The sequence below is a fragment of the Poromitra crassiceps genome (assembly GCF_964638095.1).
Source record: "Poromitra crassiceps genome assembly, chromosome: 4".
NCBI classification, from domain to species: Eukaryota; Metazoa; Chordata; class Actinopteri; order Beryciformes; family Melamphaidae; genus Poromitra; species Poromitra crassiceps.
Genome location: NC_139626.1, coordinates 42,793,990 through 42,806,717, shown reverse-complemented (window position 1 = coordinate 42,806,717; position 12,728 = coordinate 42,793,990). Strand labels below are relative to the sequence as shown.

General features: G+C 43.2%; 1 protein-coding gene across 4 annotated transcripts in view; it reads right to left on the bottom strand.

Annotated features, from left to right (window-relative positions):
- Positions 1-209: 209 nt before the first annotated feature.
- The window catches only part of rbm47 (RNA binding motif protein 47), a 56,549-nt gene continuing 44,030 nt past the window's right edge, over positions 210-12,728 (bottom strand). For 2 of the 4 annotated variants that reach the window (XM_083635389.1, XM_083635388.1), the window contains exons 3-8: positions 11,599-12,463; positions 10,794-11,133; positions 9,723-9,746; positions 8,988-9,197; positions 6,517-6,707; positions 210-3,826 (exon numbers count right to left, since the gene is read on the bottom strand). In XM_083635389.1, coding sequence (XP_083491515.1) covers positions 3,578-3,826; positions 6,517-6,707; positions 8,988-9,197; positions 9,723-9,746; positions 10,794-11,133; positions 11,599-12,432 — 1,848 coding nt within the window. In that variant the 5' untranslated portion in view covers positions 12,433-12,463 and the 3' untranslated portion in view covers positions 210-3,577. The remainder of the gene's footprint in view (positions 3,827-6,516; positions 6,708-8,987; positions 9,198-9,722; positions 9,747-10,793; positions 11,134-11,598; positions 12,464-12,728) is intronic. The other 2 variants (XM_083635390.1, XM_083635391.1) reach the window with 2 other exon arrangements.

The following is a 12,728-nucleotide window of genomic DNA, read 5'->3' as shown; positions in this document are numbered from 1 at the left end:
CAATAATTATTATATCTGAACTTTTTCTGCCTAGTTCTCTTAAGCAGTTTGATTTAAAACAAAACAATAATTTGGATTATGTTATCGTTTGGATTACGTAATCAAAGCTGCAATGCCAGAGCGAGGCCTGAGGTGGAGCAGTAGTGTGGAAGAATACAGTGGATATGACACAAACCAAAATGCACGACACAGCATCACATCCTTTTCCAAATGCTTTATTTTAACTATCACTATAAATATAACAATGCTGAATAAGCTTCTTTTTGTTTGAACAAACCTTCAGATAGAAAACAGTCTGCATAGGCCTACAAAGTTACAGCGAAGGGCACATCTTGGCAATAAGGCACACACTAGGAACAGTTTACATCTTAACACCTATCTTCAACTAGGCATGTCTAGCTCCACACCGGGTGAAATGCAGGCAACAGAGAGTCAAGCAGGTGTTTTGAGTGGGAGGCAGAGTAGAGAGGGGCCACGCTCTGCAGGCGACATGAAGAACTTTCCATAGCTGCGGACTCCTACAGCCAAGCATAGCATAGCATAGCACAGCTCAGTCCTAAACTGTAGGACAGGCAGGAGGCTTTGCTCATGGGTTGAGACACCTGGACCAGCTTCAAGTCTTAATTGGCTGTTGGTACCAGTTGGACGAACAGGGAGGGCAGAGGCCATAGCACTATTGCACTCCCACTCACAACACCAAATCCAGTTCAAAATAGTACATGCTAATATACACATAACAAAATAAACAAAGCACAATAACCTTGAATCTTCAAAAACTATTGGACACTTTGGCAAAAGAAAACATATTTTTCTACATTTTTTTGTTACTCTGACTTTTATCCCTAAATAAGGTGTATATAAAGAAAAGAAAAAATGTTTTAGAATATATTATACCTGTTCTTCTCACTTCATACACAACACACGTAATGCATATATTAAATATATCCTGACTCATTGTCATCATACAAGAAAATAATAAAAGCAGTTATCAGCAGTTTATTTTCTAAGTCAAAATCCAGTATTCCAAGAGGGGAGAGAAGTAGCAAAGTGTACTTTGATATGGAAAGAGATGGGACCTAAACATCTTAAGAAAAACAGTGTCTTGGGACACAAGACAAATTTCAGACTTGTCCGGCAATAAGGTGAAATCTACTCTAATGTATTTGCTGTGATAATATCCGAGTTAAGGACAGTCAGTCTGTTCTTTAAGGAAGACCATTAACTTAGTTATGATCTCACAATCTCTAATTCAAAACCGTCCACTGCGTTTACAAAAAAAAAAAAAGTCAAACTCATCCTGTTGTTTTGTGTAGAAAACGTCATCTAAAATCAGATAGACCAAGGCTATAATTGGACATGAGCAAACAAACTCCTCTCAAACACAAGGAATAAATAAAATAAGAGGATCGGAATGAAAAAATTCCTTTCACTCAACTTTTGGATGGTTTAGAAATACAAGCCAGCGTACAAATGCTTTTTGCACCCTCATATAAAAGACAAAATTGGCTGTTCTGGAGTGTGACTTCATGATCAGCAGCTGTATGCACGCGTTTGTTTTGTGTTGTAGTGACATCATCATGATGTCATCATGCACGGCTACTTGAGTAGGTGTTGGTGTGAGGTATTGCTCCAGTTATTTTCCCCCAGTCAGATATTACACTTGTTTTCAACACACAGCAGAATTTTAAAAGTGCCTGCTTAACATTCATATGGGGTTATTTTTTATGTTTTATGCATTGGAAAACACCAACCGGACCCCGTTCACACATTAACTCATGTTCAGTATTAAATATCGCTTCATCTGAAAGTGGCAAATCTTTTGCCTTTTTATAAATATGGTTAAGTGCACCTCGGTCAAGCAGAGTCGGAGGACGAGAAAGAGAGAGAATGACATGCCGAGTGTTGTGCATCCAGAGAAGAGACTACAAGGAGAGAGGGAGCGTCACTCTGACTGCAGGAACGGAAACCTAGTTTCCTTACTACAAGTCTCACCGTGATGAACCAAAGCCGGTTCATCTGAAACGTCTTTCCTTTTCCGTGCCGAATATACAGGTTTGTTGTAAAAATGAGATGGAGTAGTAGAGTAGCAGGTGGAGATGTAAGGCACTGTAAGGCCGAGACAATCTCTATGGTGTGAGCTGTGAAGTCGACTGGAGTGTTAGCCTTAGCTTTTGTAGCCGCTTGGTGAGCGTTGGCAAACGCAGGAGCATTTTCAGTGACACTGTGCTCCAGTCCACAGGACAATGTCTCATTTCTGTCCATATTTGTTCACCTTTCAAGAGTCAAACAATGAAAAAAAAAAGAATAATGACGACATACATAAATGAGAGAAAAAAGTTATATCAGTTCAGTCAGTCTCCTGGCAAAGATCAAGTTTAGCACAATATCTAAGGATGGGGAAACAGGAAAGCCCTCAAGTAGTTAGTTGCACATGGTGTTACTGTGTATCAAAATGATAGATACCATCTTTGTCACCCATCATTGGCAAAGCTTTCCAGTTGACTTCAGTTTTTCTTCCTCTATTTGTTCCCCAAGGAACCGATCACAAAAACATTATTTAGTTGGCAAGGTTTCTTAAAACATACCAAGATATACGTTTGAAAAGGTTAAAAGCAAAGACTTACATGCAAACTAGATATATAGGCAAATAAACACAACACTCATAACCTTCATTTAAAGATAACCAAAAACACAAACAAAACTAAATAAACCAAAAATACCAAACAGGCATCCAACAGGCTTTCAACCAGCATGGACGGACAGCATTACCTACATAGAATTCTCTAGAATACTCTATGTTAATGGAAAAATACTAAAACAAAAACTTTTAGCATATCCAAAAACAGTTTTCTTCAGTGGTATCCTCTCTGGTCAGTAGTTTTTTTTTTCTTTCTTTCAAATAATTTTGTACCCTCCCCCCCACAGTTTTTATTATTGTTATTATTGTTATTACTATTATCATTATTGTTTTTATTATTATGGCTATTATTATTATTACCTTTATTGTTATTATTATTATTATTATCACTATTATTGTTATTATTATAGTATTTTGTTATTATTATTTGTAGAAAGTTTAAAACATAGTGTAATAATGTCTCTTTATTACTCCAGAGAACAAATATCACCCCTAAATAAAAAGAGAGGCCTACAGAGAATAAAACCTTAAAAATGTATCTTCTCATCATAAATACTTGAATGTACCTTCAGTGTTCTTGTTGCCACAGCAACATGGCTGGAGAGAAGGGGGGGAGGGGGGCTGAGTGGTTACTGTTGTTATTGAGAGTTATTCTTATTGTTGGGGGAGAGGAGCGTTAACAGAAACAAGTAGGCTTCATATAATTAAGCCTTGGGTCCAGGATAATGCTGAGGCCAATTAGGTGGGGCAGGTATTAGCCAGGTTGACATCTTTTCAGCATCTGTCACGTTTTGAACCAACGTTCCCTTACAGAAACCCGGCGGTTCAAAGGTCAAGGAATGCTTAGGTGTGACGGGACAAACGGCACATGGTTCAGTTGGTGTTTGTTCAGTCCCAGCCGAGACGGCGTGCGTGGCCGACGCGCTCTGAGCGTCAGGATCAGTATGTCTGGTAGACATCGTGGATGGGGACCTGGAAGGCCGCGGCGGGGAAGTGCTGCGGCATGGCGTAGCCCGCGTAGCCGCCGTACGCCGCTGCGGCCGCCACCGCAGCGTTCTTCTGCAGCGCGGCCAGGGCGGCCGTGTTGTAGTTGGCGATGGGGACGTAGCTGGCTCCGTACAGGCCGCCGGCCGTAGGGATGCGCTGGACGTTATGCGCCATGGCATAGACCGGAGTGATGGGGCGACCCTGGGACATGCAGGGGATGGAGGTTAAGGTTAAGTTAATTTGATATGGATATCACAAAGCATTGGAGATGTTACATCAGTGATACCCAACTGGCGGCCCCCTGTGTGGCCCGCGATGGAATTGCAAAAAAAAAGAGATACCCGCTGAATAAGTGTCCAAATTTTCATGTAATTCTGGCCAATACTCCACTTATGTTATAGCATTTCAGTCTGGAATATGGAATATCTTTCAATGATTTAGCTGCTAAATTGTCAAATACCGCCGTCTGCTCGCTACCCAGGCACTTATGTATGTACTTAACCTAACTAACTATCCGGTGTGCACAACATTGTCAGACTAAACTCCAGCTGACACCCCAAAAACCTACAATCCGCTACAGAAAAATGTATATTGATTGTTTATTAACTGGCCCCTGGCCTTCTATCATTTCACGAAAGTGGCCCCCGGGCAAAGCCAGTTGAGTATCCCTGTGTTACATACATGTATGCAACCACAGTGTTAATAGTATATTATATATTATATATTATATAATATATAATAGTATTATTATATAGTATAGTATAGTATTATTATATACCGGTATATATATATATATATTATATATATATATATATATATATATATATATATATATATATATATATATATATATATATACTATATTTATATATATATACTATATATATATATATATATATATATATATATATATATATATATATATATATATATATATATATATATATATATATAATTTTCAACACCTACACAATCAAGGGACACAATCAATTGGGGCAAGGGGAAGGGTTTTCTCACACTGAATTTTGAACTTGATGTACTCAATAGACTACTGTGTTGCCAGAACGGGATTTGTTCTTTCTCCTAATTTGGCAAATAAAATAAAAACCTATGCAGTTTGGCTGTTTGTTGACTCCTCCTGTAAGGTTAATTATTGTTCCAACAGAGTGGATTCAGTCCTAAAAGGAGCTGGCTAAACAGGTTGTACTTTACTTTTTTTGCAAGGAATGGGAGGGGGGGGGGGGGGTAGCAAAAGTAATATAGTAATATAAGTAATGCAACTACGGTAATTACTTTTGATACCAAGTAATAAGCAATGTAATTACTTTTTTAAGGAGTATTAACTGTCATGTCGTGAATCATTATATCTCAAACGGACTACCAAAAGGGCAAATAAAATTATCTCTGACCCCGCTCACCACCTGTTTCAACTGTTGCCCTCTGGGCGGCGCTATCGATCCATTGTCCACCAAAACATCCCGTTTCAAAACAGTCCCCCCCCCCCCCTAATATAAGGACTCGCAACCCTTGACTCATTGCACTAACCCTGCCAGATTTGCTGCACTTTATAGCTGTAAATATTGTCTGTGATCTATGTCTGACGCTATTTGACACTGCTGTATCGAGCTTTCTCCCATGCTGTAACGGAAAACTCATTCCACTGACCTTGGTCGTGTGGTCATTCAACCATTCATTCCAGTCACTTTTTACACTTTCTGAGTAACTTGCCCAACACTGCACAATTGTGTGTTTTTAAGTGTAAGCAATGAAAACCCTAGCTCAAAGCTCCCAGAGTACGATTATGTTACTCGCTCAGGACAGATGTGTGTGTGTGTGGGTGTGTGTGTGTGTGTGTGTGTGTGTGTGTGTGTGTGTGTGTACTGTGTGTGTGTGTGTGTGTGTGTGTGTGTGTGTGTGTGTGTGTGTGTGTGTGTGTGTGTGTGTGTGTGTGTGTGTACTGTGTGTGTGTGTGTGTGTGTGTGTGTGTGTGTGTGTGTGTGTGTGTGTGTGTGTGTGTGTGTGTGTGTGTGTGTGTGTGTGCGCCAGGGTAGGAAATTAACTTTTGGAATTTTGGATAATTTCCAGGGCAATTTGATCAAATGTTGGGAAATACCTTAGTTGCACCTATGTAGCATGACAGACCAATCAATGACTCTTATCCAAGCATATTTTATTTCTAAAAGTTCATAAACAATCACAGTTAAAGATCCGCATTTCCTCAACAAAACTGTTGATTGTTTGGCATGTTATTAATGTACTTGGCGGCTGGGGCGGCTGTAGCTCAGGAGGTAGAGCGGGTCGTCCACTAATCGCTTTGGATAAAAGAGATCGGTGGTTCGATTCCCGGCTCCTCCAGTCTGCATGTCGAAGTGTCCTTGGGCAAGACACTGAACCCCAAATTGCGTGGTAACCTGCCGCCATCGGTGTGTGAATGGGTGAATGTACCTACTGACTGTAAAGCGCTTTGGATAAAAGCGCTATATAAATGCAGGCCATTTACCATTTACTTGGCAAAAACATGAGTGAACTAGCTGGCCAGCTAGCCTGCGCTGCCTGTCACTGAGGTCAATAACGCTAGTAGGAGGAGGGGCGGGGGTTGTACGGATGCCTAGTTGGCCATTTCCGAGTCACGCTTTGCAAATACAGAATAATGTTAAAATTCAAGTATTAAACTACATTTTATGGGGGCATTTAAAAGCCCCCGTCATCCCAGTTTCAAGGGCAATTCTAGATTTTTCAGGGGCATTTTGCCCCGAGCCCCTGCTAATTTCCTCCCCTGGTGCGCGTGCGCGCGTGCGTCCGTGCGCGCGCACACATGCGTGGTGTAACACTGCCTGCATCGCTACAACAGAACTTGCTACGATGCACAGTCAATTTGAGAGAAATCTGACCTGGTAGGGTGGAGGTGTGGACACTGCGGGCAGGACGGCGTGAGCGTTGGGAGCGGCGCTGTGGTCGGGGTGCTGCATGGCCAGCGGGTTGATCAGCTGCTCCACCGCGTGCATCTTGCCCTCCTCCATCAGCTTGGCCGAAGGAGGCGCGCTGAACACGGGGTACTGAGCGCCCAGAGTCTGCAGGGCCACTGCGCAGAGAGACACACACACACAGAGGTGAGCGCGGGATAACAGGCCACACCACAGAACATAGCCAAAGAAATGGCACAGATGAGCACATGCATGCACGGACCCGCTCAAAACAACAACAGACACAGGTGCACTTAAAGGAAAAGTCCACCCAAAAATGACATTTCTGTCAGCGTCGCCTCACCCGCATGCCAGGTGAAACACAGGCGGTGGAGTTTGTCCATATACAGTAACGCACAGGCAGGTTGCCAGCACAATGGGAGAGAGAGAGAGAGAGAGAGAGAGAGAGAGAGAGAGAACATGTCCCCGTTGACTTCAGTTGTACTGTACCTCCCTGTGTGTTACTGTATATGGACAAACTTCACCTGCGTTTCAACTGGCATGAGGGTGAGGCGCCGATGACAGAAATGTCATTTTTGGGGGAACTGTTCCTTTAAGAAGGGGAAAAAAAGATGGCTGAAAAAGTGGGGAAAACGTAAGTGTGCTAAAGAAAAACAACAGAGAGAAAGGCTGAAGGATAGTATTTAGGCAAGAAGTGGGGTAAGAGGTTACACAAATTGGCGTTGGGGTGTGATTCGGATTATGATGGCGCTCAACTCTGGATTAACCTCAATGCTCTCACACACACACACACACACACACACACACACACACACACACACACGCGTGCACACACACACACACACAGACACGCACATGCACACACACACACAGACATGCACACGCACACACATGCACACGCGCACGCGCACACACACACACACACACACACACACACACACACACACACGCACACACACACACACACAGCTAACACAACATCACTCATTGTTTCAGATGGACAAAAGTCCTTTCAAACTGCTTGTGATCCTGTGATTCAACACAGACTGCGATTGAGGAGCAGATTGGGTTCCACTCATTCCAGAGGGAGCATCAAGAAAATCCACTTTACAAAATGGCCATAGCCTATAGTTAATTCCAAGGATTCTATTGCAAAAAAAAGTGAGCCAATCTGGTCGGGTTAGTAACATTTGTGTTGACTTGAAGCTTAAAGGATAATACCAGTGTTTGTTGTTTGTTTGTTTTTGTCTGCCAATCGTCTAGGCTGCCTCTCTCCTTTACATTATCTCTGGTTGCGTCTGCAAAACCTCAGTGTAGTTGGAGATATGAGTTTGTTTTCCCCTCAGAAGAAGCCATTTTCTGCCATTCATTTTTGTACAGTATGAAAAACAACAGTGATTTCCAAGCCTTAATTTGGTTTTGTCAAAGATTTGAAAACTTTCATTTAGAAAACTTTTTTTTTTAAACATCTTTTTTTATCAATGTGGACATCATATTACGCTCTGCTTACTGACAATAATCTGACACCCACAGGAAGAAATGATCCCAGGAAATAATCCCTAAAAACATGTTGCCATGTAAACGTCATTGCCACATCCATGTCATCTTATTTGGGCCGTCTTTGTTAGCCGGAACAGCAGTTCATTTTGACGCTGTGAAGTTTGTATTATAAAAACATGTTAAAAAAAATCAAATGACATATGGCATGCATTGCAAAATGATTTGGGGAAATGTAAACTAAATGTAGACAGAACTAAATGGGCTACAACTCTAAATGACACCGGTATTGTCCTTTAAGAGCGACTTCATTGATCAGAGTAGAATGGACAGAATAGAGAAGGAATTAATAGGAAAAGAAAAGAGAATCTTTATTTTGGTGAGGAGTGGCTGCATTTCAACTCCAGTCTCCAGCAAAACGGCGGTATAGCTAAAGGAGCTGCTGTCGCCAACTCTTTTCCTCAACATCTGTGATATAGCTGTTCACATTATAAGTGCAGAAAGGAAATCTTACATTTTCTTCCATATTTTGCCCCGACTCGGAGAAAAAGACAAGATACTGCCAACCACGTTTGAGCCAGAAACTGGAGTTGAGTGCATTGTGTTAATGGAGATAGTCCCCACATCACAAAGAGATCATCTCTCCTGAGATGTACATGGAGAAAAGAGGAGAAGACTGAGGAACAAAGGATGGCAGTTACTGCCTGGCCACGCTAGAAAGGACGGAGATTTTTGAGTCATCATCCATAATTATAAATCGCAGCAATTTTTACGAAAAGTCCTTTTGCACGTGACCACCCAGCAAACAACCACAGCCTCTGCTTCGTAAGGGAAGCTCCTCAAACAGCACAGGGCAGTGAGAAGATGACGGGGCTGGAAGGGTTTAGTCAAAGGTTTTGAGGGTGTGGGGCGAGGATGTGGGGGTTGTCTATCTCACTGACTTGTGCCAGGTTTCATGCCAACTTGGTTGACGGAGGCGGCCAGCTCCAGACCGGGCATCAGCTCATAGGGCTTTTCGTTCTGCTTGGACTTGCCCTCATGGTAGCGGCTGTAGATGCCACGGCCGGCAGAGTAACCCCCCAGGTAGGACCCCCGCGGTCCGGGGGTACGGTTACCTGCAGCAGCGCGACCACGACCTCGCACAGTACCTGCTTGAAATACAATAATGTAATATAATTAAAAAAAAAGTTTTTTTTTTAGGACTCGGGCAGCAACAATTTGCCTGGGGACAACTCTTAAAATTGTCGAGGGCAACAAGAAAGGCCAATAGGATTAGAGCTTCTTTCAACGTTCCTCTCAAGATATCACGACTAAGGCATTTCCCCCCCGCCCCTCAAGCGTAACATGTAACCAGAATATGAATAAGTTAGCTCCAAGCTAATGTAGCAATATTTCTTTGAGCCCCCAATATTTTTGGTTTAGGTTTCTTTGGTTCCAGTGTGGCCTCATTTCCGAACACTGTTCCGACTCGTATTTTGATGCAAATCGGTAGCATTGTAAATTGGTATTGTCGGATGCTGTTGACTTTTGTGGTGATCTTTTCAGTAGCAGTATGAGATGGGAAGTGACAGCACAGCAGGAGAGGAAGGTGTTAGAAACCAGAGAGTTTTGTCACATGGCAAAGAAGTGCATTATTCATTGAAGGAGTAAGTAGGAATAAGGATGTGAGAGATTACCATTGTTCTGTATCATTGGGGCTCCTTTGGAGAGAAAACCAAAACACAATGATTGTCGAAAGTCAAATAGATTTTCCTGCTACCACCCAAAGACCATACTCAATCAGTCATCAAAGGTAATAATGGGATTAGCATTCATTTGTCCAACACCGTAACTCATCACTTTTGTCTTTGTCTGTTGGGTTTGCTTTTCAGACAACACATCTGTGATTTTAAGCCACAAACCCTCATCGAGTTAAAGATTTTTAAAAGATTTCATCAAACACAAGTCTAGCCATCATAGATTCAATCACTGTTATCTTTGTCATTGTGTCCATTTAAAAATCACAGAGTTCTCTATTGATGGGGTGTGTTCCTCATTGCCCCTATAAAACAGTATGTTTTGGATGTCATTATAAGATCTACAGCAGCACAGTAGACCAGAGTGTTTCTGGTGAACATTTACAATAAACAAATGGTCAGTAAATGGCAGGCTTTAAGGAGAGACACCCCAGGTGAATGGGGTGAAAGGGTGTTTTCTCTTTCTCGTACTCTGAGCCAGGAAGAAAATCCACTTCAGTAGCACTTACATACACCAAACTTTCCAGTTTTAGCTTCTATTTTCTGAAGGTTTATACAGAGGAGTTTGTTCATATATCATTCATAGCCTGATTTATCTAGCATCTTATTCCTAAAAACAAGGCAAAACAGTATTTCTAATTCATTTATAGAGTGATACAAATAAATATCCGTAATTCCCTCTGTAAAAACCCTTTGACTTTAATATGTCAACAAAATAAAACAAGAATTCTGAACTTGCCTTTTTCCAATTTTCAGATTTCTGTTCTGGAAATCTATGCAAATCTGCATATCTAAGTAGATAATGCCTCATTTGCATATATAAACATACAATTTCAGAGAAAAATACAAAAAAAGTATTGTTTTAATGTAAGTAATCAACTGGGGAAGTTTCATGGCGATTATCTATGTCAGTAGTTAAAAATATGACCTTATTCACCTGGGGTGTCTCACCTTAAGAGAACCTCTTTGGCTGTTGAGTGTTAAGTACAAAAAGATACAATTAATTCTAACCTTTGACAAAGTAGTCCCTGTTAGGTCCAATGAGGGTGTTGTAGGGGTAGCCATAGTAGGTCAGTGTGTAGGGGTCACACTGGTAAACGTAGCTCTGCTGAGTAGGCTCTGGAGTTGCGGCAACAACAGTGCCCCCCTTGGAGGCCTTCTGGTAGCGCGTGTACTGCTCTTTATCAACTGGCTTGGCAAGAGTCACCTCAATGCAGGACCCCTCCACCTCTGTACCATTGAGGTGGTCCATGGCCAGCACGGCGTCATCCCGAGAGCTGAAGTGGACGAAGGCATAGTCTCGGATTTTCTTCACACGTTCCACACAGCCAGGGTTCCACTGGCTAAACACCTGTTTGAAAGAGAAAGGACCGGTGATTGACTAAACACCTGTTTGAAAGAGAAAGGACTGGTGACCAAACACCTGTTTGAAAGAGAAAGGACTGGTGACTAAACACCTGTTTGAAAGAGAAAGGACTGGTGACTAAACACCTGTTTGAAAGAGAAAGGACTGGTGACTAAACACCTGTCTGAAAGAGAAAGGACTGGTGACTAAACACCTGTTTGAAAGAGAAAGGACTGGTGACTAAACACCTGTTTGAAAGAGAAAGGACTGGTGACTAAACACCTGTTTGAAAGAGAAAGGACTGGTGACTAAACACCTGTTTGAAAGAGAAAGGACTGGTCATTGCTAATTTAATTATTGCTTGACTTGATCAAAAGCTAAATCCATGTTGTTGACCGAGCCTGGAAGCCTAGTAACAGCATGGATACTGAAATATCAATTAACCAATCCAACCCGGTCAACCAATCCCACCTGTCTAAGCGTCTCCTCGCTGGTCTCCATCATGAGATTCCTAACGTAGAGGATCTTCACCGTCTCCATCACGTCCTCGTCCACATCGATCTCCGGCTCGGCCCAGTCCACGGCTATCTGGTGGCCCCACAGCTGGATGCGCCCCGGCATCAGCTTCCTGCGGGCCATGGCGGCCGCACGGTGCGACTCGTACTCCACGAAGGCGAAGCCGCGGTTCTTCATCTTGTCCGCGGCGCTGGCGTAAACGATCACGTCGAGCACGCCCTCTGTCACCTTAGAGACCTCCTCCAGGATCTCCTCCCGCTTTTTGGTCTTGGGGATCCCGCCGATGAAAAGACGGCAGTTGTCCACGGAGCAGCAGACCCCCAGCAGCCGCCCGGGCCGCACCTCGTAGTTGTTGAGCTCCCGCACGGCCCGCTTGGCCTCGTGTTTCTGTGTGTACATCACAAATGCGTACCCGCGGTTCTTCCCGTCAAAGTCCATCATCAGGCGCATCTCGTAGATGCGTCCCACGGACTCGAACACCGGGACCAGCTCGTCCTCGTAAACGTCCCGTGGGATTTTGCCCACAAAGATTTCACATCCCCTTGGCGGAGACTGACCGTCCCAGCCGGGTGGGGGGCCGTATTTCCGTTGACCGTTCTCCTGGACCATACCGTACCCGGTGCGCTCCATCAGGGCCACCAGGGCGGCCTCATTGGGAGCACCTGCCACACCTTCAGGGATTGTGATTGGTCCATGGATAGAGTGGTGGGAGGGGCCAGAGGGTTTGGAGCTGGAGGGGGCAGCGTTGTTGCTCATGGTTGAGGAGGAAGTGGGATCTTCGGCTGTCATTCTGATAAAACCATCCAATCAGATCTGGGGCCTAAGGAGGAGAGAGGGATTGAGAGAGAGTTTTACACATTCTGTTGTCAAGGCAACATCAAGTTCTATCAAGCAATGTAAGAGAGAATGAGACTGAACAAGCACAGATCCTGTACAAGCCCATAATGCGTGTTGCAACCGAGGTGTGTGTGTGTGTGTGTGTGTGTGTGTGTGTGTGTGTGTGTGTGTGTGTGTGTGTGTGAGAGAGGGATAGAGGGATAGAGGGTGTGACAAAAGATGTTGATTGACAACAATCAGAGTTATGA